Source organism: Micropterus salmoides, unplaced genomic scaffold (assembly GCF_014851395.1).
Source record: "Micropterus salmoides isolate LMB-PRFRI ecotype aquatic unplaced genomic scaffold, ASM1485139v1 Ms_hic_scaffold_21, whole genome shotgun sequence".
Lineage (NCBI taxonomy): Eukaryota > Metazoa > Chordata > Actinopteri > Centrarchiformes > Centrarchidae > Micropterus > Micropterus salmoides.
Genome location: NW_024041262.1, coordinates 12,035,775 through 12,062,564, shown reverse-complemented (window position 1 = coordinate 12,062,564; position 26,790 = coordinate 12,035,775). Strand labels below are relative to the sequence as shown.

The window sequence follows — 26,790 nt, the reverse complement described above, 5'->3', positions numbered from 1 at the left end:
ATGAGTCATCTGTTATGATCAAAATCATTTAAGTTGTTATTTCTAGTAAAATAACATTAAAAAACATAATTAATCCTGCCTTCAGTGACTTTTTCCCCCAGTCTAAATGAGGCAAAATATGTGTTTAAAAGACAAACAATGAGGTTCTGCCTAGACTGGCGGGGGGTATGGCTTTAAACAGAGCTGAGGGGGTTTCCTAAGTCAAAGACAGTTGGGAACCAATGGTTTATATGACAGTACAATCATGGTCATATGGCTGTGACCTCCCAAAGGCATCCAGAGGTTATCCATGATTCACTCGGATAATGAGCCTCATCACTTAGGCTGTCACCCGCTCTCCTCCGAGGCCCGGGCTCACATTTGCAGCTAGAAATGCATTGAAGGGTTACATGAGCGGTAATCCCATGCAACGCTGACCAGCGTGATACATTACTGTAAGCAAAAGAATGATTAGATACTTATTTCTTATAATATTGAAGTGCACTGTGATCTGGAACAGGAGAAAAGAAGTTCAACACTGAGAATTAATTTGCTTTAGAGTGCCACTCCTTACTTCATTTAAATACGCCTTTACCCTGGAGGGCGGTTGGCCTTTGTTTAAAGACTATTTGCTGAAGGGATAAAGGAAAAGCTGCAGAAACAAGAGTTTGTTTTTTATTTCACACTTTGAGATACCACTTTGAATTCATCATCCTTCAACAGTTGAAGTACTTATGACATGACATCATTAAGTTTTGGTTCCTGAGTAATGACTGTCATGAGTCCATAACAATTGCATTGGCCAAATCTAGCAAGTTAATGCACCCGGCCATATTTCACATTTGACATGAATAAACTTTACCCACTTGGCACAACTTCTCTATCACTTATTCATTAATTGTCAACCACTGATGTCCATTTCCTTAGGGACAAACACCCATTACTCAATGTGTTTGTGATATATTAACTAAAATTGTTATGAAACACTAATTGCCAAGGTTGCTGACTAAGATGATTCCTTCAGATTACTTGGAGCACTGAAAATGGTTGATTTTCAACTTGTATAAATGGGCACTTCAGAATAACATAGAGCAGATACTTGACCTTTCGGCATCCACAAACAAGACCACAAAGCTTTTGAAAGCACTGGCAGGACAGCTGGCTCTTTTTGATCGAGATCAATTCTTTACCTATACAGTATGCATTGCAGATGGCTCTTTGGTGCTGTCTTCATCTTTTTACCTTTTTCACGCTATTTCCTGAGTTCTTTTGCCATGTTATTTACAGGCAATCAGGGCACAGTGCCACCTGTCCAGGTAGGTGAGCTCTACAAGGACACAGTCTGCGGTGAGAAGGATCCGAGCCAGCACAACTGAACAACAGAGGCTCCTGCTGAAGGCCACAGTGCTGACCCCAAGGGCTGTAGGAAGGAAACAGGTGATTGACTTCCTGCCCCATGCTGGAGCAGCCTATCCCGAGTCTACAAAGTGGGAAATGGAAGTATTTATTTGTATATTTATAATGCACACACAGTATTGCCATTTTAGAATGTTCTTCTGATGTTATGGTTCAGAGGTGTAAATACTGAATGCATATTGGCCATCTATGACTAAAAATTAGTTGATTTGTTAGTTGCATACAACGCTAACGGCAGCATAAAGTGTTTGCATGGATCATACAGAAAGCGCTCAGACAATATAAATGCGCTTTTATCTGTAATTTCCCAGAAATGAACTTATATGTCTCCCCCGACACCTGTATAGTGTGTACATGCTGATTTCCTACCTAGTGAATGCAGCAGGACTGTTCAGGTGGTGAAACAGAGCGGGCTCACACACGTGGGAAGATTTTTGACACACACTGACACATGACTGACCCAGGGGGCCCAGGTGTACCCTTAGAGCACTTTCTGGCGGCCAAGTAGGGGCAGATTTACTGCAAAAATTCTGGAGAGATTTAAGAAGAAGAAAGTTGAGAGTGCAAAGAGGTTGAACCAAGTAAGAGCTGAACAATTTCTACTACTATCATATGTCACAAATAACTCTCTCTTGAAATTCACGCATTTTATCTTGCTTAGCAACTCTAAAAGACTGACTGAACCTGCCTATTCAATGTTGAGTCAGACTATTTTGAACATATTAGTATTTTAAACCCACCACCATCTACCATTGTGTCCCTGAGCAAGACACTTAACCCCTAGTTGCTCCAGAGGCGTGTGACCTCTGACATGTATAGCAATTGTAAATCGCTTTGGATAAAAGCGTCAGCTAAATGAATAAATGTAAATGAAAAATATCAGTCGATTTCCACTCCATTTTTAGATACTATTTTCACACAATTCATAATTCATTGCATATAACAGGCCAGTGTCAATGACTCTGATGGGAGCACCGAAAAACATTGCAACAGATCTATCCTACATGCTGTACCTGGTGAGTGACATAACCATGAACTCTCTCCAGCATTCCCTCACACGTGAACTCTCGAGGAGTGAAAGGCGTCACCTGCAAAAACTTTATTCAGTGCTACTGTAACAGAAATGTATAGGATTGCAAGGTGTGCGTCTATACACATGTATATACTCCACCTCTGTGCGTTGAATGGCTCGGACTGCCTCTTGTACATCAGTCTTGTTGGTCACATCTACTGTCCACACGTGGGGTTTGCCAATGTATCTTTCAGCATACGGGTGCTGGGAGGAGATCTGTAGGCAGAATTCTTTTACTGTCTTTAAATCTAAAAATTGATGTACAATATTTATATTAAATTCAAACTGTCATTTTTTCCAGTTTGGGGAGTAACCTACCTGTCTTGTGGTGGGCTTGCCTTTGTAGAATTTATTGTTGTCCGATGAGTGTGGTGGGTCAAATCGTGGCTGAATGAAGACACAGCCCAGAGCTATTGCCTCAATAGGAGCTGGACCCTCAAAGGGGAACCCAAGTCCTACAAACACCTGAAAAAGAAGCATATAGTATAGTAAGGAAGACATAGTATTTTGAATCTTAATGAAGAGCCATCATAGGCTATAAACAAGGCAGGACAGGCAGGCTAAGCATATATGATCCATCTGGGGCCACAATTCACTTACAAATTCAATGACAATCTACTTGAGAAACAATAGAGTAAAAAGATTCAGATTCACTGACTTCCCAGCTTTATTCTGAGATGAGCTCTTATCTGACCTTGGCTCTGCGAAGAAGTCGTAGGAAGCGTTCCTGAGTCAGCAAGCCGTGGTTTCTGATGAAGCCGGGCAGATTAGAGGCGTGTCCTGGAGGCTGGTAGACTGTAGCATGGGTCTCCAGTTCTTCACTGATCACCCCCACATACTCAGATTTACCCTGATATATACATACACACAAAAGTTGATTTATTTCAGTAATTCCATTCAAAAAGTGAAACTTGGATATTATATTCATTCATTACACACAGACTGATATATTTCAAATGTTTATTTCATTTAATTGTGATGATTAAAACTGACAACTATTGAAAATCCCAAATTCAGTATCTCCGAAAATTAGAATATTACTTAAGACCAATACAAAAACAGGATTTTTAGAAATGTTGGCCAACTGAAAAGTATGAACATAAAAAGTATGAGCATGTACAGCACTCAATACTTAGTTGGGGCTACTTTTGCCTGAATTAATGCAGCAATGCGGCGTGGCATGGAGTCGATCAGTCTGTGGCACTGCTCAGGTGTTATGAGAGCCCAGGTTGCTCTGATAGTGGCCTTCAGCTCTTCTGCATTTTTGGGTCTAGCGTATCGCATCTTCCTCTTCATAATACCCCATAGATTTTCTATAGGGTTAAGGTCAGGCGAGTTTGCTGGCCAGTTAAGAACAGGGATACCATGGTCCTTAAACCAGGTACTGGTAGCTTTGGCACTGTGTGCAGGTGCCAAGTCCTGTTGGAAAATGAAATCTGCATCTCCATAAAGTTGGTCTGCAGCAGGAAGCATGAAGTGCTCTAAAACTTCCTGGTAGATGGCTGCGTTGACCTTGGACCTCAGAGAACACAGTGGACCAGCACCAGCAGATGACATGGCACCCCAAACCATCACTGACTGTGGAAACTTTACACTGGACTTCAAGCAATGTGGATTCTGTGCCTCTCCTCTCTTCCTCCAGACTCTGGGACCTTGATTTCCAAAGTAAATGCAAAATTTACTTTCATCAGAGAACATAACTTTGGACCACTCAGCAGCAGTCCAGTCCTTTTTGTCTTTCGCCCAGGCGAGACGCTTCTGACGCTGTGTCTTGTTCAAGAGTGGCTTGACACAAGGAATGCGACAGTTGAAACCCATGTCTTGCATACGTCTGTGCGTGGTGGTTCTTGAAGCACTGACTCCAGCTGCAGTCCACTCTTTGTGACTCTCCCCCACATTTTTGAATGGGTTTTGTTTCACAATCCTCTCCAGGGTGCGGTTATCCCTATTGCTTGTACACTTTTTTCTGCCACATCTTTTCCTTCCCTTCGCCTCTCTATTAATGTGCTTGGACACAGAGCTCTGTGAACAGCCAGCCTCTTTAGCAATGACCTTTTGTGTCTTGCCCTCCTTGTTCAAGGTGTCAGTGGTCGTCTTTTAGACAGCTGTCAAGTCAGCAGTCTTGCCCATGATTGTGTAGCCTACAGAACTAGACTGAGAGACCATTTAAAGGCCTTTGCAGGTGTTTTGAGTTAATTAGCTGATTAGAGTGTGGCACCAGGTGTCTTCAATATTGAACCTTTTCACAATATTCTAATTTTCTGAGATACTGATTTGGGGGTTTTCATTAGTTGTTGGGTGGGTTATAATCATCAAAATTAAAAGGAATGAATACTTGAAATATATATAAATATATAATATAAATAAATATATATATATAAAATAATATAATATATATATAAATATATTATACAAGTTTCACTTTTTGAATGGAATTACTGAAATAAATCAACTTTTTGATGATATTCTAATCATATGACCAGCACCTGTATAGAAACATGCACATACAGGACATGTAGGCTTAAGACCAGCATGTACACAAACACTCATAATTGTGAATAATTGTCTTCACTATTATGTAAAATAAAAAGTCTTCACTATTATGTAAAATTGTGTTGTAGCTGGCTTTTTGGCATGCTTCTTGCTAACTCACAGTCTTTACTTTACTCATTTGTGTCATTATACCTGCCACATGTAGTCCTGTTTGCCATAGACAACTGCTATCCTTTCTTTCCTGTAGGTATACGGCTCCAGCTCTTCCTCCCTTACCTTCCCCCTCACTTCCTCCTCGCTCACGAAGCCCAGGAAGGAATTATCAGGAGTATGAGCTAGAGATGACAGACCACAGAACAGTTAGATGACATGTTAAAAAGATAAATAAATTGCACCATCAGTGTCTATGCTCTCAACCTCCAACCCCAATCACAAAATTACCATTCTACGAGAAACCTCAGGGCTAGAGCTCCGACTTAATTCAGAGTTTTGAGTAGTATTAAACTACTTTATTTGTGAGTAATTTATTTTACCAAAACAGGATCAAAAATGTGAACACAGTGTGGAAAATGTGATCAGGCTATACTGACAACACAGGCCAAAAATATTACCGGTGAATAACAGCTAGGATTAAAATTCTGTGAGAGAGGAAAAACATGCTGTGCAGTATAAATCAGCAGTTGAAGGAAACAAGAAGTCCACATATATGAGAAGTTAACGACTGGCTGTTTGGATAGGCAGCTGCCACCCTGCTGCCCTCCGACACACTAAGGAAGGTGTGAAAGATGAGTATTTACTTTACTAGGAATGTGCCAGCAAAGGGGTGTGTGTGTGTGTGTGTGTGTGAGGGTCTGACTTATGCTACCTTCAGGGACACATTTCAGACTAAAAACCAGGTAATTGGGGACAGCTTGTTCAATTGGGGACAAAAGCTGTGTACCTAATTGTGGAAAAACTAATGAATTTAAGTCAATTTGCATGTGCATCATTCTCTCCTGTCTCAAGGCCAAATCTCCCCTCATTCACCGTTACAGCAGCACAGAATTTCCTCTTGGCTCAGTTTCAGCTCCATTTGTCCCCACTTGTCTCTTACACCTGTCTAGGTTCACTGCTTAACACACTCACCTAGAGATAAGATTAGCAGAGATATGCAACAGCACACTGATATGATCAAGACATGTAGCATGTGGGGGGTTTGATGGGAAGCTGTGAAGGAATGAAGTTTCTTGGTTTCAGCCTTCTTGCTGCCTGTTTACAGTTCTGCTTCGTCAGCTTGTCTGTTTAGTGCAATCAATGCAATCGACCGTCTTCCTCTCCACCATTTCAAAACAGAAGCATAAACATCCACCCGCACTTTTCTCAAGCTCCTTTCTTTATTTTCTTCTTCCTGTGTCTTTGTTTCTGTTTTGCTGTCTTCCTGCCCTTTCCCCATCAGTTAACAGTCATCCCTCTCTCCCCCTCAGCAGGACAAATAAACAGTGCTCCAGACCGAGGCCAGAAAGGTGGCTCTCGGCCCAGTGCGTCCAGCTTGTCTCCATCTCCCGGCAGGGTGGGAAAGATGACAAGGAGAGGTGTTGGAATGAAAGCTCTGTCTGGGCACCAAGTTTATTTAAACTCAGCTATTAATCCTCTCAATGTGAAGACGCTAAGAGGGGTGTATGTGAAGGATCAGTGCTGCGGCAGCAAGATATGAATATGTGTGTAACTATATATATATATATACTGTACTGTGTTGAATCTCACACACTGAGTCACATGTTTGCATGATTATAGACACACAAATATATACACATACACACAGACTTACGGAACATGGTCATGTACTGCAGAGGTTGCAGACGCCAGCTGCCCCACAGGGTTTTATACCCATGGCTATGTGCATAACTCCCCAAGTTAAACACTGGTTCAGTGCCAAAAGAGTCCAATATTCTGAAGCGACACCTAAAATGATTTTTACAAATAGATTATCACAACCTTAATTTTAGATTGATACACTCTGGTTGGCTACAAATGTATCAGTTCAGCAGCGATCACATAAACACAAACAACTTGTGGTGTGTAATTCTGCCTTCGTCTTTACTTTTCATATTTGTCAGGGCTTTCTTACATTTCTCTGGTGCTGGGTAAATTTCATGGCCAAAAATGTTGTAGAAAGCAAAGTATAGCAACTGTTATTGCTCTTTTTAAGTTGACATTGTACTTTGGTATTGTATAGTGTAAAATATGCGATAGTGACAGTATGCCTACATTTTAAAACAACATTGTCACACTATAATGCAAGCAACATTAGAAATAGAAAGGGGAAAAAATAGCTACTCTAATGTAAGTGATTCTTTTCTGTGGCCATTTTATTTATGATAATTAATATGTGGAGGTCAGTGTATATAAATCATTTAATTTATCATTACATTAATCCCAAAGAATATGAAACACACTTGAGTGTAAATTTAACAGTGTAAATGTAAAAGAAGTCATTATTCAGAGAATAAAGAAATACTAATATACTAGAAGCATAATTATGTATTTAGAAAATTCAAGATGTACCGGTAATGCAGGAAAGCAAGTCCCATGGCACCTTGAAGGTGAGCAAGGCCATGGTAGTCAGTATAGATGAGGTCAAACATCAGGGGCCTCTGGATTGGACAACTGCCTCGGCCTGGAGCAGCACCTATGAGGCTGGACCAATCAGAATAAACACACATCGCATCACTTGCTCCGCGTCATAGACCAGACACCTGTGAAAACATCATGTATCAATTATGCCGCTGGTTACTTTCATAGGACAGTGGTGCCAACCTGTGGAGTTGGTGCTGTGACGTGCTGAAGGTTAGGTTGTGGCCCAGGATTGTCAGACAGGCACTGAGGTCAGCCCACTGGACCAGCTCCCCGAGAGGACCCCCCGTCTCCACCATGGCTTCAAAACTCTGGCCAATACTCCCAGCCAGGGCACCGGGATAAAGCAGCACCTAGAGGTTGGGAGGTGGGGGCGTTATGAAGTCCAAAATCCATATTTAAAGAATGCCAACATGGCAGTTAAGTAGAAGAAAGGGTAACCAGTTCATATTGTATTCATTATGGAAGTGAGCTTAAAAACCAAATGTGAGGGAAAACCAGATTTTTAATACTATAAACATCAGAGTAAACACACACTAAAAACCCTTTATATAAACATTACGTTCACAAAGGCATGTTTTTGAAAACTTCTAAATATGTGTTGGGGTAATTTCACAAATTAACTTGGCTTGGCAGAATTGACTTGCTGGTTTTTACCCTCATCTGGGTTGACATTGTTTTGTTGTTGCTCTGCCTCATCCTCAGACCAGCCCGTTTCCACCGTTCAGACATCCTTTCGACTCTGGACCGGATGAAGTTTATGGCAGGACCACTGTTGTTGCTAATGATCTCATAGAGTGGGCTCAGAGTTGTACGTATCTCAGCCTGTGTATCATGGGGTAAAACAGTGATGTAGTGCAAAGTATGTACAGTATATCTGATAGAAATCATAGTACTGTTTTAGCAGAGTAGATCATGAGCTTAATAATTCTACATTCATAGTACAGTGATACTCAATGGAATGAACCTGATGTGGCTGTACCTTCTCTGTGTAAGTGTGAGGTTTCTGGTGCCACGGCAGCGCAGAGTGGTTTCTTCTAAGACGAGGAGGACAAAAGCCTTCTATTTGGCTAAGGTAAGTTAATATGGAGCAAGTGGTGCCATCCACCCCATAAAAGGCATAACAGGGGTCTGACTGCCACCGGGTCCGTAGAAACTGCCAGAGACACAGATGTTAAATCAAAATAATGATAAGTCAAAGTAAGTACAGTAATTCATCATGCTCATTAGTTTAGCTATAAACTACATGCTATGTTGTAGCACACATTATTTTAAAATGGTATTTCCATATCCAGCTCAAACTTGCCCATATACCAAGAACTAAATATTAAACTTAAAACTTTAAATTGAGGTAAGCACTTCAACAGTGCACACACAGAGTCATGGAGTTCATGCTACCACAATTTCCACTTTCTCACCTCCACTTTCTCCGCACACACCGGATATGTAGGATCCATTGGCACCTCACACTTCTCATTGGGCCCTATGGGTAAGATATTAGCCGTCACATAGTTTTTCTTTATATGGCCATTTTGAGTGCATCATTATTCCACAACCCTGGCTTTAGTAAGAAAACGTGCATTGTAGGGTTAACTCACTGCGGGTAATGAAGAACAGTGGACAATAACTTTGATATACAGCCTCTCGACTGAAATGTTCCCAATGAATAGCAGCCATCAGCACGATGTATAGTGCTGCCATGCGTGTAAGAGGCATTAGAGTAGAGGCAGTGTGTTCTCAGAGGCCCTTTCCCGTAAGCCCCCCACCATCTCTAGCCAATGTCAATCAACAGAAATGAACACACGCACTCACACACACCTGACCCACCTGCCTCCTACCAAACATACCCTTTTACAATGCTAGCCATTGCCAAAATACACAGTCCTTAACTATGTAAAACAACCTAGTAAAAAGGAAAGGAGAGAGAAAAAAAAGATAAGAAAACTCGTAAGCATAGCCGAGGTGTGAAAGCCTAAAAACAGTGATATGCTAAAAACGAAAAAAAAAGTGCTCCCTCTGCAAAAACAAGAGTATGAGTAGACAAGCTGGTGAAAGGACTCCTGGGTAATTCAGTCGTATTTTATGGGTGTGAGGTAATGTGAGAGGAAGAGGGTAAGGGGCGAACAGGCTGGTGATGGGGAAGTGTGTGTTTGTGTGCATGCGGGTGGCATATGTGTGTGCATACTGCATGTGTGTGCCCTCATATATGCACAGCATGGTGTCTGGCCCAAGCTTTATGAATTCCCTTTTTCAGGAAGGGAGGTAAGCATGTGCCCACTCATCGCCACTGCCCACACATGCGCACACACACACACACACACACACACACACACACACACACACACACACACACACAACCCCTTGCGTGCCAATCAGGGTGCGTAACCCAACTCTCACCTGACACCTCTCAGGAGGGTCGTAGCGTAGACTCAACTTTTTTCCTCCCCACGGCCAGTTGATCGGCACTGGCTCTGTGGGACTTGTTAAACTTCTATTCAAGGACTTCATCCCCCATAACCACCTGCACTCACTGCCCTTTAACCCCCCCATTCACACCCTCCATTATCACAGCTTGTTAATTTCACTGTGTGGTTAACCTCTATTGAGGCTATGAACCGTGCCTTTAGCCCAGAGTATCACACTACCACGGCAGTAAACCACAGAAAAGCTTGCAATTGGCCAATTATTAAAGCTGGCAACATGCAAGTATATTTATTTGGTGGAGCTATAATGTTATATTATAACTGGAACAAACCCTAAAATATCTGTTTTAGCTGGGACAATGAATTGTTTTTAGCAAAGTACATAGTAAAATTAGAGCTTAAAGCAAGATTTGTATATAATAGTAAAATACAACTGTCTTTTCAGTCTAAAATCTCACTGTGGGGCCTCGGTTGGAAAAAACCTATCCTTTTAGTTTCGTTCATACAGCACCCAGGTTAGTATTCATGAGCATGCTGTGTGCAGTTTACTGATTTCATGCCATAAGTTCAGATTTTTCAGAAATAACAAGGTAAAAATAAAAAAAACAAGTAATAAAAGAGCAAAAATCAATTAAGACAAACTGCATGTGATAAACATCTGGGCTTTACCTGTGTGTAGTTTGAAGTCGTCGTGTGGTGACTGTGTATGAGACTGATGGTGATGGGGACGGCTGAGCTGGTCAAGCCTCTGAGACACTCTCTTCAGCTCCCTTTCTACCAAGCGGGCTAAGCCTTGCTCGTCCTGTCTAAAGCTGGAAAGCAAAACAGAATCCTACGTGTAACCACTCTGTATAAACACATACAATAAAAGCTGTACTGTATGTGGACTTTTACTATACTGAGATCCAGGTATTCCATGAGTTCTGTTTGCATTATTAAGACCATAAATGTTGTTGAATACCGTTGCAGTAACAGATGGAGATCATCTCTGGTCAGCTGGGTTGCATCTCTCTCTTTGCTCATCCTCTGCACCTGAGTACTCAAAGCCTCCAAGCGAAGAGCCAGTCTACGAAAGCGAAGACCATGCTGATCTATAACATAAAGTATATACAACATGGTATGTCATGTATGTACAGTATCATATGCTCCCCCTATCATAATGTTTAAGTAGTAATACTGTGTGTTATGTCATAGCAAATCTTGTTCGTATGTATCATGAAACAGCATGCTTATGTAATGCTATTTTATTAAGTTCATCTGCTGCAAATGAAGCAGCAATTATGTCTATGTGTCTTTTCCATATTCCATGTTGGGGGTACGATAATGGCATCTAATTGTTCTAATTGTTTTACAGAGGTGTATTTTCCTGTGACAGAGAAAGACGGTATTGAGTCATAATTCTGATCAAATGTTTATATGTATAACTGGAGTTTTACAGTCATCTCACATTGCTTTGTGGTTTCAGAGACGGCTCACACACAAGCACATACACCTATATAGACATGCTGTATGCTTATGTTTTTGGTGAATTTTTCCACAGACACGCTAAGCTCAAATTGCTGACCTCATATGCTGTTAAGGCTATATTTTAACATGCACTTCAATGAGGTCAAGCTATTCACAAACAGCACATGTACATTAATTTTAGTCAGGTGTCAGGTGTCAGGTAAGTCATTAAGCCAGTGGTTCCCAACCTTTTTTGCTTTTAACCCCTTAAATTGATGCAGCATCTCTTTGCAGCCCCTTAGCCTTAATGCTAAAATGAAATGGGGAGCAGTTCAACCAAAGAGTATTTTTTCCTAATTTTTAGAAGCCTGAGGAAGCAAAAGTCTCCTAAACTTTACAAGAAAACAGCAAATGTCGCGTAACATACATAGTACACATAGTAATATATATGTTTCATTCCCAATTCCTTAATCATTTTTGACCCCTAAGATGTATCTTTATCTGACAGTCAGGTTGGGAACCACTGCATTATCAAATAATAAAGTGTATACAAAGAAAAAAAACGTCCAACATTCACAAGACCCACTGTCAAAAACATACATTTAGCTACAAGGCTATAAAACGTGGGCTGTGGTGTCTGTATATTATTACTGTTTGCTGTTTTAATAAACAATGTTAAATGAAACCTCTAAAGTACCTCTCGTGTTTTCTCTGAAAGGCCATCCAGTGTAAAGTGTTATAGCAGTAGCGTTCACTGTTGAGCCACCTAGCTAGTAGCCAGACATTTTAGTTACCAGACCTACCATAACTGTAAAAACAGTGAATGTGAGTTTTAAAATCCTGCTTGTGAGATTTAAATATGCTATTTTAGATGGCAGATGAAGGAGGTCTTGGTTGAAACATTTGTAAGAAGCAAGGAGGACTGTTAAAAGAGTTGCGTTGGCAGTGAATGAGGAATATTGAGTGTTATATTGGGGAGCTCAGGGGCGGTTGGAAATAGTTTTTGGGAAAGACTACTCACTCTGTGTTTTTTCTGTTTTGTGAGGTGGGGGGGGGTGGGGGGGTGGTTAGGGTTGATTTGAGGTCAGAATAAAGATCTCCTTGGTGATATGGTGATAAAGCTTTAACCTGTGATAAACAGTAAAATCGCACAGACTGGTGATGTCACTTCATCTGTGTTTGCTCAGATGACTGTGAGCATATCACTACTTACATACTAATACTTACTACTAATATACAGTACATTACCTCAGGGTCAGAGCCAACATATTTCTTTTTCATAGAGAAAATCTGCCAACCGAATGACATATTTCAGTTTTATCACTCATTGCACATCGTCCTGTTCAAGCCCTTTCCTAAAAATAAGTAGAATTACTGTGATGTGGGTGAAACTTTTTTTCTGAAGTAAGCAACCTCCATAAGGCACAACTAAAATCATCTCGTGTCACTGCCCTTGTTAGGGCAAAAGACATTTATTTAAAAATTACCATAAAATGAATCAGTCAGATGGATGATTTCTTACAGAGAGTCAAAACTGTCTATTTGGTGATATGTTTGAGCTGGATTAACTGGGCGCGCTGACCAACAGCTTCCCCCCATCTGGTATATTTTCCAACACAACCATTGCTCTTTGTACACAACTCGTGGTGGGTCCCTCAAAGCACAGCCCAATTGTGGGTCTGTGGCTGAGATGCACCAGTGTGTCACAATGTTCCTAGAACTGGAGAAGAAAAGGATTGGGATGTTTAGATAAAAAGTAATCTTCTGTGATTACATTTTGAAACTGATTCATCAGAAGCCACTTTGTCCAAGTCAAAAAATTAACCCTTACAAGAAGGCTACTTTTATTGACTGTGGAATTAAATGTTATGCGTGAATATGTTTCTATATATGGATTCAGCCCGTTTTAAATAATTCAGAAGTCATTCAAGTTATTTTGACTTAAGAAATTCTAAATATTGAATGAATCATGTTAAATAAAATCACAATTTGACATACACAAAGCAACAAGTAGCCTATTGAACATGGATCAAGAAATCTGGGGGACGCACAGCACCAAAATATGTTAATTTATTTATCGGCTGCATCAGAAAGAGCGCTGATTTTACAGAAATACATAGTCTGGAGGAGACTGTTGACAGCATTTGTCTCTTCCTTGTAAACCAGGAAGAAAGCTTTTGCCCAAACAACCATGTCTACCCACAACTGTCAGACACATGGGGGGACCCACCACGGATTGTGTACAAAGCTATCTACACTGGGAAGACAGTGAGTCTTTGCTAACTATACAATACTGCTATTTCCCCAATCAACGTGTAGTGTGAAGACATCACATCTTAAGAGATTAATGTGTTTCAAAATTTGTTTTGTTTTGAATATTTTTTAATCCACATGGAATGGATACATGGATGTTTGCTATAGAAAAGGCTTCTGTTTTTTTTTTTATAACAATGGTCTTCTTCTAAACAGTGTGTGTGTGTTTGTGTGTGTGTGTGTGTGTGTGTGTGTGAGTGTGTGTGAGTGTGTGTGTTACCTTGTTCCTCAGGTGACCTCCCAGAGGGTTCATCCCTGGCCATCTCTAGTGGCATCCAGAGGCTCTGTAGCAGCAGGCTGAACACAGACAGGCACAGACAGAGCACCAGACAACCACTAGAGGGCACAACACACAGAGAAACCTCTTCAGATGCCACAGCAAACAGTACATCAGTAGTTCCTTCCTGAAAACTTTTTGTTAGATGAACTCAGGTACCCCATGACACCACCTGTCAAATGTGCTTATTTAAACTGATTTAAAACCGGATGTTATAATAATTTTTTTTTTTTTTAATTGAACTGTCAATGTATCCATTACTTTTAGCTAAAATTTCAACCATTCATCAAATACGTTTAGATAACAGTTTGAATTATATCCAACAGTTAGGCTACCTGTTTCAACTAAATTCATTATTTTAATCTATTTCAACTGTTAAGTCATTACTTTTCTGTAACATACTTCAACCATTAATCCAGTACATTTAAGTATTTGAAATGTTTACCAACTTCAATCATTTATCCATTAGTTTTAGCTAACATTTTAGACTTTCCTGCTCGCTTGCTAGCTAGTTTTCACACTCTCAATTTCAGGTGTTATAGTTAGAATCAACACGTGGGTATATTTTGTTATTTCTTTCTCGAATGAGTTGAGCTACGATCTTTCCATGTACCCCCTTAGCAACCCCCAGGAAAGGTTCCTGGTTGTGAATCACTGCAGTACATGTAATTTTGAAAATGGAAGATCATATTTTATCAATAAGCACAGACCGAATACAGTAAACAAAACCAGATATGTCATTGTTTTATTTTCTTAATATGTTTAATGACCACATATTGGACATGCGTCATTTGTGCCATAACCAACCAGTTCAATCTCTTTTTAACTTAATATATTTGAGAGAGGGTTGGATGCAATAAAAACTTAGAGCCTGATCTTGCCCTTCATCATATACATTGAGAATGTGGGGAACTAAATTGTTCCATGACTTCAATGAAGGACTCTGGTGTGTCAAAACAAATATCTGAAGCATGATGTGCCGTTATAGCGTGTGTCTGCTTGCTGCTCACACAGGCTCCCAGCGTCAGTTTAACTGGGGCAGAGAGAGCAATCCCTTCTCTCTCGCTTTCATCAGGCCAGTAAACCCACCAACCCTAACCTAAAGAAACATGACGCAGCCAAGCTCAAGTACAAGGCTCTCCTAGTGCCTATAAAATTCTAGGTTCAGATCCAGACAAATTATTTACATTTCAGTCAATCCGTCTGCATTTTGTTGAATAGTCAGAGCATTAATCAAAACATCACATGTCTTTGGTTGAGGGCATATAAAGTATGGAAAGGTAGCACAGCTATAAAGCTGCATAGGAGACATAAAGATCACTTTGTGACAGCTTGCTCGATATCTACTGTAGATAATGTCCCATGCTAGGGAGATCCAGCTCCACGTAAAAGAAAGATATGATTAGTAATATAATCAATTTTGCATTATACTGTGCTTTGTCAGTCACTGTGAGGTGCTACTCACACATCTCAGCTGTCTGAGAATGACAACTTGCAACGTTTTGCTAAGTAAGTAAAGATAAATGTCAGTGTACACAGCAGAAGCAGGTATGGATGAGGTGAGGTGCATCAGTTACTTTTAACAGTAAATTTTACAACTTCCTGGACACTGATGATCCAATGATGTTGAGCCTTACCTGCGTGGCCGCAGTGCAACATGCATGGCCCACTGCTTACAGTACGTTGGATTTCACTGTCAAAACAAGAACATTGCAATTGCCAGTAAATGCAACACGCTCAGTAATGAATGTATAGTTATGTTACAAAATTACATTTTCTACTAATATATTTGGGTTTAAGGACTACAGGACTACAGACCCATCATAGTTCCTTTTTTCGGCAAATTGCAAATGAATGGTCACACTTTCCACATGAACTGCATCAATAAAGTAGATAAATAATAAAGTAAATGGATTTCAAAGTAATTCTATTGCCAGCATGACTGGCCATGTATTTTCAGCCTGTGGTCTTTCTGCAAGTGTGTTAAACATGTTCATTAAACCTAAGCAACAAAACACTGCTGTCACCAGACCTGTTGTTGTTGTGTGTCAATGTGAGACAGATACAGAGATGTCAGTAGTTGAGCATACAAGAAAAAACAGCACATGGACAACCACAGACACGCACACACACACACATCCTCACCTCCTTGGGTCTCCCGTCTAAACCCACTGGCAACCATTAGGCCTGTTTTCAAAACATACAAAGTAAAAAAAGGAAATAACAGGGCTGGGAAGTATCTTGCCTCCTTTTTTGTCTCTTTTCGCTATCTTTCCCCCCTTCTCTGGTCGTGGCTTTTCTCTCTCTCAGGGGCTATGGGCAGGCATCCTGTGGTTGTCAAGGTAACCTGACTCCCCTTTAAAGAAAACAATACCCTGAGTGCTGCATAGGCCTTTCAATGATACAATGGAGCCCACGCTATTGGGTGACACAATTTCTTTCAGTCTCGCTGACTAGACTTAAGCCTCGGTTGTGAATTGATACTCAAGCCGCAAGCTCATTTAAATAGCTGAAATGGTGCAAACCTCTGGCACTGAATGGTACAATGCAGACAAAGGACAGTACAAATTTAATGACAGTGACAACAGTAAGCATCATAATAGCCCCAAGTAAATACTCAGTTGAAACTTTAAATATGTTAAATTAAGTTAATTAAGCTATTATTCTGACTTGTTCTGACTTAACTGTCATAATTCAGGGCATATTTCAATCATACAGGAATTAATGCATTTATTTCTTTGGAGGTTTTAGAATTGAGAGGGAAACCATACCAAGTTATTAAATGGTCTCACATATTTCCAGTAAAAGACAACTACATTTCACTGAGTTTCAACAGTTTTTATTTTTTAATCAGACTGTTGGTTTATTAAATCACGCATGACTAGGAAACCTGAACTTTTGGTGACAAGGCACTAAAATCCAACATTGTCAAATAGTGGTAATGCCACAGACACTCAGGTGGGTTTGAAAGTTAAAAGCCTTCAATTACCAATCTTTAAAAAACTTTTAAAAATACAGCATACTGTATGTTTTCATGTCAGATGTATACATGCATATCTCAGAACACATTAATCCCTGTCATGGCTGCCTTTAGGAGGCCAATAGTATTTTGTAATTCAGGCAAGATTCAAAGCAAATCAACTCTACAAAAAATCAAATATGTTCCCAGAACAAGCTAAGGGAAAACAAAAATAGCAGTGTGATCTCTTTAAAGCTTGCTTCTGACACAGGTGATCATGGGAATGAACGTGCAACAGTAATTAAAGATCAGTGCCATAGGCCTACAGCATGCCAAAGATTTCTACGCCACTTACCTAATTAAAAAAATTCTGTTTGAACAAAGATAGCTAGGACACATGTCACTCTTAAAAGGACAGTCTTGTTCAGTCAGCTGACATACAGCTAGGCTTACAAAATGGGCCATGAACACAATTAGCAGTTGACTTAAGGGCCCATATGCCGTACCTTCCTTACCTCAACAAGTAAGCGTCCACAACACTGAACCCTGATTGGCTGACAGTACCAGCTCCTTCATGTCAGTTGAGGTAAACCTGTGTAAAGGTTTGGTTGGGTGCAAATGTTGTTCAAATCATGTTACAGGAAGTCATTCCTTCTATCCGTAATTACACTCTGTAGCTTATCTACTGTTCATGGAAAGGGACCTAATGTACGACTACTTGACTTCTACAGTTAAAGATTACGATTATCTCTTGATTATGTTTTATTAATAAACTAATCAGTTCATCTAATATATGCCACTCCCTCCTCTTTTTATCTATTTTTTAGATTTTTATATTCATTTTTGGCCAATTATCTGACCACTGAACACTAAAAGAAACTTTCACATTTGAGAGCTGATTTCACTACTTTAATTCTTACTGATTTAAATGACTGATGGATTAGCAAAATTAGCATCCATTCACTCATTTAACCTTTATTTAGCCAACTGGCAGCTGCACTATTCACCTGCAGGTTTAGTGCCTTAGGATGGTTGTTGAGTAGAAGTCCAGTTACAAATTTACTTTGCCTAAACATTTTCCCAGGCAGAGTAATTTTCAAGCCCAATTCTTTAATCTTTCTGTTTAATTGTATAAACTTCACTGCATGTCTAGCACTCTAATTAATCTGTGTTTATCAGATAAAAACCCTGGTCTTAATGGTGCATTTTACAGGAGACCACTGGACTAACTGGTTTAATCCAGGTGAATTCTAAATGTAATCTTAAAGGATTGGTCAGATCTAAGTCTGGTATGAAAGAAACGTTTCAGGTCCTGGTTCTGTATATACTACCAGTCTTATGTGTGTGTATAAACAGGTCCCTTTGTGCCTTTGTGCATGTGTGCACTTGTGCGTGTGTATGTGTGAGATAGGAGGACGGGGTGGTGCTGGTTACTGAAGTGATGTCACGCAGTGTGTGGGAGCAAAAGGATTTAATGAGCATAAACCTCCATAAGCTAGGACCTAAAGGCTTACTGGCTTTGCACCCATCTGTCTGTCTCTCTCTCTCTCTCTCTGTCTCATACACACACACACACACACACACACACACAAACACACACAGACTTGCTGACAATCCTTCATACTCACTCAAGACTTCAGACTGAAATGAAATATGAAATCATCATAATGATACGAGTTCCTGCAGATTAGGATGCTCTGTCTGCTTACCTTATGTGACATGGCTGCTCTCGTCTTACCAACACACTTTAGGGCCAAATAGGCCAGCACAAGCTGCTTAAAGTAAACTATTCGGAGATTGTAGATGCATCTCGGGCTATGAAGAACTACTGCGTCTTCAAGAGAGACAAAACACAATCAATATCATGAAGAGATTTAATAATGTGCAATGTAAAGGGTGCTAAGATCTGGATGGATTTCTCTGGAATATAGGCTATTTGGGTGGGAAACTAACTCCAGCTTCCCGCCAAATGCTGCTAAATCTTTGGACAAGGCTGAAAGATTACCTTCACTCTCTATCACACATCAGAAAATAACCACCCTTGTTTAAGGTTTTATTCTGTTGTATAAACCTACAGAAGAGGGTTGCTCACGCGTTATAAAAGTGGCTGGTACAGTTTGAGATTTACCAAACAAAATAGTATGAATCCAGAATAGGGGTAAGTGGTATGTACGTAATTAAATATTATCACAGTAATAGCTGAGCATTCAGTTGTCAAAGCCTAAGATTTTCAGATGTCAGTAATTTTGTAGCTAAGGCACATTCTATCCCAATTGCAACACTAAGAAGGTCAAAGTAAATGAGCACATGAAAAAAACAGCCGTGTTTAAGGCAAGGCTGAACAACATTTTACCCTGAGTTGTTTTGGAAGGCAATGATGGTCCACAATTTAATTATCAATAATAACTGTCATGTGTTGGGCGGTTGCTTTGAGTACAGGACAAAGGCAGGGTTTGTTGCCCTTGCTTGGGTACTTCCTGTCCTGTCCCAGTGCCATCACTTATTTGACAGAGCATGTCTGCAAGTAGCAAGACAAATCAGATACTGTGAGCAGTGAGCAAGTTGTCTTCTAGAAGTAAGCCATAAAAGGAATCGTCTAATATTTGTTTAGTTTTAATATCTTGTGGCATTCCTATAATTCTTCAGTCAGCACATTTGATGGAAGTGTATGTGATATTTAAGTTGATATTGATGACTACAATATGTGTAGCCTATAATGTAGTTGGATTTCTTCACTCACAGTCTTTAAATCCTGACACTGTTCTTTAAGACCAACCAGAACAGTGGCTGTAAACAGTCCATATTTAACCAACCCACCTGAGTCCCTCTGCATGCTCACAGAAGCGGACCGTAACCGGGTTTGGATGCACTGCGCATGCCTGTGAGAACCACACTGCTTCGGGTCCATAGACTTCAAGACATCTCACATCCAGGTAAGGAAAACGTCCGTTTACTTGCTGTTGTTTTATCCTTTGCTTACCAGTCTTCGTTCATGTGTTGTAGGTAGGTTAATTATTTTTCCTCCCGACCTTTGTGTTTTAAATGCATAGCTTTCCCGCAGATTGAAGCTGAAATCTCTTCAGATCAACAAACTCCAAGACAGCCTGCACACCAAATTAATGTGTGGTCGGTAACATTCATGCTAGCTGGTGCAGCAACCATAGCCAGCATATGTTACTTGGTTGTTTTGGTGTCGTTCAGTATTTGTATAGCTTCGCGTCTGTCTTGCGTTGCGATGTGGTCAGGCAGCTAACGTTAGTTGTGTGTGTCTGGTCAGGGTTAGCTGCGGACATGCACTGACAGGAGCAGCTTGCAGCTAGCTAACGCTAGCAATGCTAACCTGGCAAGTCGAAATGGAAAAGGGTGTAACGTTATCAGATTTAGTCGGGCGGTAATGTTAAATATCCTGTGACCCGTGTGCCTTGGCGTCCTGCCTCACCTCAGCTGGCTAGCTGACGTTCATGGGTCACTCGACTAACGTTAATGTATATTGCAGCTGGCACTTCAGTGTGACTCTACTGTACCATCAGATACTGTAATATTAAACAAGGACAATGTGACTGACACTGAAACGTTAGCCATTTGTGTGTTTATGTCTTTGCATTTGCCCCAACATAACTGATTTCACTTCGACGCTGACGTTAGCTTCCGATCCAGCAGTTAAGGGGAACTGACGTTGCTTATTGACTAATCTAACCGAACACTTTCTGCAACTCTTACTGTTTTGAAATCCATGTTAAACATGTTATTCAAAGTCTTAATGCTCTCAGAAACCCACTTTCAAATTTGTAAATCCTTTTATTGTACCAGTGAAAATGCAAGAAAGGGAGGTTTCCCTGCTTTTTTTGCATGTAGACCAGATTGAAAAAACCCACTGTACTAACACTGTTGAAATCTGGACGAGATTACCCCAGAGATACCAGGGACTCTCTAAGACACTGTTTTATATTTGTGAAACCTTTTTATAGTATTTGTGAAAATGCAATAAAAGGAGACTTCTCTGCTTTTTAAATTTTTTTTTTTTTTTTTTTTTTTTTTTTTTTTTTTTACACCTAGACCCCATCAGATCCGGTCCAGATTAAAAAAAAACAAAAAAAACATTATACATACACTTATCACTATCAAATAATATACAATATACACTATGAAATGTGGACTATATTATCTTAAAAAGGATAAAGATTTACTATCTTTAAAACAGATTTTTGAAACCTTTATAATGTATGTGAAAATACAAAAAGAATGCTGACTTTACTGCTTTTTTCCCCATGTGGACCGCATTAGGTCCACCCAAAAAAACACTAGGCCTACCTAGACCTGTCAAATGTGATGAGATTATCTGAAAGAAACCAGAGACTCTGAAAGACAGTTTCAGATTTGTGAAACCTTAATTTACGTTCAACTCTATTGGCTACTGTAAATGCCAATTAATATCTGCAACAAATACGTCCCTAGCTTCGTGTTTTACAGGAAACATAATTATGCCTATGAGTCTGCTTCATGGGAACTTTTAAGTTTTCCTTAACAGCCGAATCAAAAGCTGCAAATCAGAAGCCAACTTCAGCCTCTTTCGCTCACAGCAACATTACCTAACCCTTTCTGTAGAAGTACAGTTCAGCGTGCTCGCTCCAGTAAGATTTCCTTTAAGGCTATTAGTTTTCTTGCTTTTCCATTCAGTGCCTTAAGTATTACGTTATGAATACCTTTCTCTTGGTCTACCATTGACATATTGCATCCTGTGTCAAAGGTTAAAAGGCAACATTTAGGTAAAGAGGCACTCTAAGTAGGACAGTTAATCTCTCTACAGACTCACCATATGCTTCCAGTTTTACATGCAGTAATGAACTGGTATGCACCTCCATGTGACTTGTTGGAGGGCAGTGTGAAATGATCTGATGATTTTGTTATTTTCGATATCTTGAAAGTGATCTTTGGACACGCATTTCCGTGTGAAAAAGTTTGATGATTGAACGACAACCATTCTCAGTGAACTGTGTATCGTAAATGATCTTTGGATATGCATCTCCATTTATCTTGGGAGTGAGCCTTGGCGGGAAATGATCTGATTATTGTATGATAGTTTTTAAATATAGGCTACTACTTGTGAAATTTTACAGCGTACAAAACATGATTATTTCCCTCACCACCAGAGATCGCAGCTTTAGTAACAAACTCGGCATGAGGAATTAAATTAGCCTAAGATTTATTTATGAGCCGGTGGTCATCTGATTGTTTTGTCTCTGTCATACGGTATCACTAAGATAGATGAAATGCATGTATGTGCTGCTTCCACCTAAAGATCTTTACCATAGCATATGATTAGTGAACTTGGCTAATGTTGTTTTATAGTACAGATATACTGTGGCCATTTTGTAATACATCCCTCCTCACGTGTTGCAAATCACCGCTTATGGAAATGGATACACATAAACATGCCTAACTATCACAAGCCTATGTAGTATCCTCAACTAATCAAAATCATAGTCCAGGAGGTAGCTAGTTATATAGAACACTTAAGCTTGTAGGAACTCACAAAGGACTGGGTCTTGTAGGTCCAAGTGATTTCTGAACATGTTTGTCTTTCTTAATATGATACTGTTCAGTATGAAACATAGACTACTTATCTAACTGTAGTGAAAGTAAGTAAGCTTGATTATGTGCCAGTGCTGCTGACGGAGTGACTGGTTTTGCAGGTCTATTTTTTCTGATTATGCACATTCATGTCTTTATTTTTCTCCTTGTGTCTTCCAGTAACCATCATGGGCAGTTAAGAAAAATAGGCTAGTCATCTGCTGTGTGGAGGACAGAAGGTTAGCAATACCCCAGGGCATTCCTCCTCCCTTCCCACTTAGGCAGTCCAGCGAGTTTCCAGCACCATGGCTGAAGAAGACTATGGCAGCTTTGTGGACTGGAACCAGATGGGGGAGCTGGCCAAGAGCAGCGGGCCCACCAAGGTAGACTGTAAAGACCTGAAAGAGTTCAAACAGATGGCTCGTCAAGGTTACTGGGCCAAAAACCACAAACTACGGGCACAAGTCTACCAGCAGCTCATCAAAGCCATTCCCTGCCGTACAGTTACCCCAGATGCAGAAGTATATCGTGACATTATGGGAAATGCAGCCACTAAGAAGCCCTCCTCCAACATCCCTCTTCCAGATTTTGTGGATGGAAGTCCTGTGCCACGGTACTGCCTGAAGGCAGAGGCAGTAGGCTCGGTCCATCAGATTATCAACTGCCTAGCCGGACAGTTTCCAGATATCTCCCACTGCCCATCACTACCGGCTATTACTTCACTGCTGCTGCACTTCAGCATAGACGAAGCTCAGTGTTTTGAGCACGTCAGCCGCATGCTGGCCTGCAATGAGCCGGGCAAACGAATGCTGGACCAGACTTTCCTGGCCTATGAGTCCAGCTGCATGACTTTTGGTGACCTGGCCAACAAGTACTGCGCACCTGCCCACAAACTGATTGTGGCCACAGCCCAGGATGTGCTTGAAGTCTACTCGGACTGGCAGAGCTGGGTGTTTGGTGACCTGCCTTTCAGCCACGTGGTGAGGATCCTGGATGTCTACCTAGTGGAGGGCTACAAGATTCTCTTCCGTGTGGCTATAGCCTTGCTCAAGTTTTACCGCAAGCATAAAGCAGGGGTCCAGGGAGGCCAGGGCAACCAGCAACAACAGGATTCAGGCAAAGTTAAGGCTGACATTCAAGCTTTCGTCAAGGGCATCGCCTCCACCGTCTCACCCGACAAGTTGTTAGAGAAGGCCTTCTCCATCCGTCTGCTCAGCCGTAAGGAGATCACCCTGCTGCAGCTCACAAATGAAAAGTCCCTGCAGCAGAAAGGAATCACTGTCAGACAGAAGCGGTATAGTCAATATAATGATTTTTATGTGGTGAATTGTGAGCATCTTTCTGTTGCCTTTTTATTTAGAAACTGCTTTGAGTCGCCTTACTTGGCAAAACTACTGCATATCTGGCATCAGTAAGGACACAGAATCCATCACATGGATATCTTCCTAGTATACACATCTTAATATTTTTTTTTGTCATCAAGGACGACACAGACCTTGTGAGACTGTTTATTCAAAACATAAAGCTACCAATATTTATCATTTTCTTTTATGTTTGGCCAATCCTATAATAAACAATCACGGTCTTGGTGTCACTACTTCTTGTAAAGATGCAATGTTTGGGAATTAAGTGCTTGAATATAGTACATTTGATCTGATTTGAGATGACAGGGACACAGTAAGAATAGCTTTTTATGATTTTTGAACATGATTAAATGTAAGACACGGGTCCTGGACTATAAATTAAATCAGAGTGGTATGCACGGAATGAGATAAATGCAAAAATAGTACATGGGTACACTGCAGAATATATGACAGAGATAGATTATTTACTCAAGCAGTTTCATTTGCTTCATTGGAAAGAATGTCCTGTTCTTTTTAAGCTTTAGTCTGCCATGCTCTAACAAATGATTTAAGTTGCTCTTGCGTCCTTGTCTCACATTCTGTTGTTTCCTTTTTGTTTGTTTTGTGCCACGCTTTTTCTACCACCATCTTCTGTCTCATCTTCACTCCACTCCTGCGTTTACTGCATTGGTTATTTCACAGTTTTAGGTGGGTTGTCTTCACTCTGCTACTCTCCAGATCCATTTCTAAGCTTTTCAAATAATGCTCTCAGTTATAGATATGATGTTTCAGGTGCATTTTTATTCATACACTGATGATTCTACATTCTGTATCTCTCACTGTGTTCGTATTTCTTGGGGCGTCTCCAGGGGGAATGTGCAGCTGGCACTTAACCCTGACACCTTCTCCTCGGAGATTGTCAGTGCCAAGGAGATGCGGGTCATCTGGTCGTGGATCCCTGAGCGCTTTGCCCTGTGCCAACCACAGCTCCTCTTCACCACCTCCACCCATGGTTGCAGCCTAAATAGGTACATGTCCATTGCAAATGTCCTTGAGCAAGTCATTTAACCTTACCTGACAGCTAGCAGACTGTGAGGATATATTCACTGAATTTGACAAAAACACATATTTTGTATTAGGATCGCCTATTCCACCTTTATTCCATCGTATTATTTCTTTAAATTTACATTTTTGGGCTCTGTTTAGCATTCAGTCTTTGAATTTCATGTATAGCCAAAAGGCTGAAAGAAAATGTAAATGTGAACACAAAAGCAAAGCTGACGGAAGCAAAAAAGCAAAAAAAAAAGTTGAAACTAATGTAAAGTCCCATTTTATTTTATTATTTTCATTCTATTTTATTATAGGCAGAACACAAGCAACTATATAGATTAATAAAATAAGCTTAAGATAAAAGACAATATTTTTTGCCTAATCTTTATTGTCATCCAGTCATTACATGAAGCATTTATTTCACATTTCTGTTAGATGGTTATGTTTCTATAGTGGAAGAGAAGTAATTAGTGTTTAATAAACTAATCAAGAAGCCAGTAGCTGAGAGTTTTGTTCTACATTTAACCAGTGCCTAACTTAACTGTACATGCATGTGCGCTTTACTAAATGTAGCAACCCAAATTATGACTGTTGTAATTATGTGATCCATGAAATATGTGCAAGTTGCAATGAATTCAACTTTCACATTTTCCCTTCAGATTCTACTCTCATTGTGAAGGCTACGAACCCACTCTGCTCCTCATCCGGACCACAGATGGTGATGTAAGCAGCACACACACAGACGGCAAACTCTCGTGATTCCCTCACAGGACTCAAGGATGCACATTATTATAATTACAAATATTTTGGATAACTTCAGTTATTTTTGTTAAGATTAATGCAGCACAGATCAGTAAGCCATCTTAATATTTGGGTTTCTCCACCCGATTGTTAACCTAATATACTAAATATTATGTAAATCTTATATTAGGTCCTCAACCTCAGTTAGGTCAGATATTTAAGGTACAACGTGAGCTGAAGGACTCTCTTGAATGTCAGTCAAATAGGGAACATGCTAGTAAATGGGTCTTGCAGACTGTAGCTGTGCAAATTTCTGGCCAAACTCCACCCTAGCAAAGCTTGCTATTGCGCGTGATGTGTAATACAGGCACTTCTGTACTGGCCTACACATTGTCAGTCAGTGTTTTTTTTGTTTCAATAACTAGAAAGATCTGCAGTAGCTTTTGCACCAGTGTTCTTGTCCTGGGCTCTGTGTATTCAGGCCAGAGATCATGACACTATTCTAAGTACTCAAAAGACGCTTTACAGGGGGTAAGATAAAGTAATTGGTTAATGATTACACGGATATTGTATGATTGGATTTTGGTGCTACAAAGGGATCCCAGCACAAACATTGGCAGCTTACAGATAGCAATCATAAGCTAGTAGTAGTTGGTTGAGTATTTTGAGAATGGAGCTATTGCACATGAGCAAATTTAAGAGAGTAATCCACTGATGCCAATTCCTTTTTTTTCCCCCCTCAGATATGTGGAGCCTTCCTGTCCACAGATTGGGAGGAGCGGAAGAGAGGAGGCAATAAATTGAGCTTCTTTGGAACTGGGGAGTGCTTTGTCTTCAGGGTGAGTTTATTTTTACTATCTCCACTTTCTAGCTTCTTTTAAGCAAAAAATCTCTTCTTTTTTGTTCATTTAGGGAATTTTAAGGTTTTTAGGTTTCAATTGAAGGGAGAATGTTTTCATTTTCAGCAGTACTGCACTTTAGCCACCAGAGGGTACCATCCACACAGTTTCAAATATTGATTTCAGTGTCACTGCCCATTGGCGTTTAGGACTGCCATCTGAAAAAGCCTGCCTAGTAGGTCACAGTTCACTGTA

At 40.3% G+C, this 26,790-nt stretch overlaps 2 protein-coding genes across 4 annotated transcripts; one reads left to right on the top strand and one right to left on the bottom strand.

Annotated features, from left to right (window-relative positions):
- Positions 1–637: 637 nt before the first annotated feature.
- Positions 638–19,947, bottom strand: LOC119916323 (alpha-1,6-mannosylglycoprotein 6-beta-N-acetylglucosaminyltransferase B-like). Of its 2 annotated transcripts, XM_038736300.1 has the most exons (19): positions 19,809–19,942; positions 18,701–18,825; positions 15,670–15,725; positions 13,976–14,091; positions 10,958–11,087; positions 10,666–10,808; positions 8,992–9,056; positions 8,556–8,729; positions 8,231–8,398; positions 7,757–7,926; positions 7,505–7,636; positions 6,768–6,901; positions 5,153–5,295; positions 3,162–3,317; positions 2,786–2,932; positions 2,567–2,683; positions 2,409–2,483; positions 1,765–1,925; positions 638–1,459 (listed from the first exon to the last, which is right to left on the bottom strand). In XM_038736300.1, exons 3-19 carry the CDS (start codon positions 15,693–15,695, stop codon positions 1,261–1,263), a joined length of 2,256 nt encoding a protein of 751 aa, XP_038592228.1. In that variant the 5' UTR covers positions 15,696–15,725; positions 18,701–18,825; positions 19,809–19,942; the 3' UTR covers positions 638–1,260. The 2 variants fall into 2 exon arrangements, with proteins under 2 accessions (XP_038592228.1, XP_038592229.1); XM_038736301.1 differs by lacking the exon at positions 18,701–18,825 and having other exon boundaries at positions 19,809–19,947.
- Positions 19,788–26,535, top strand: tbc1d24 (TBC1 domain family, member 24; the record flags this gene model as incomplete). 2 transcript variants are annotated; one of them, XM_038736308.1, is given in 6 exon segments in its annotated part: positions 19,788–19,924; positions 22,743–23,856; positions 24,608–24,613; positions 24,775–24,933; positions 25,615–25,678; positions 26,440–26,535. In XM_038736308.1, coding segments are annotated over 5 exon segments (1,314 nt in total), but the record flags the coding sequence as incomplete, so codon positions are not given.
- Between the last annotated feature and the right edge of the window lie 255 nt (positions 26,536–26,790).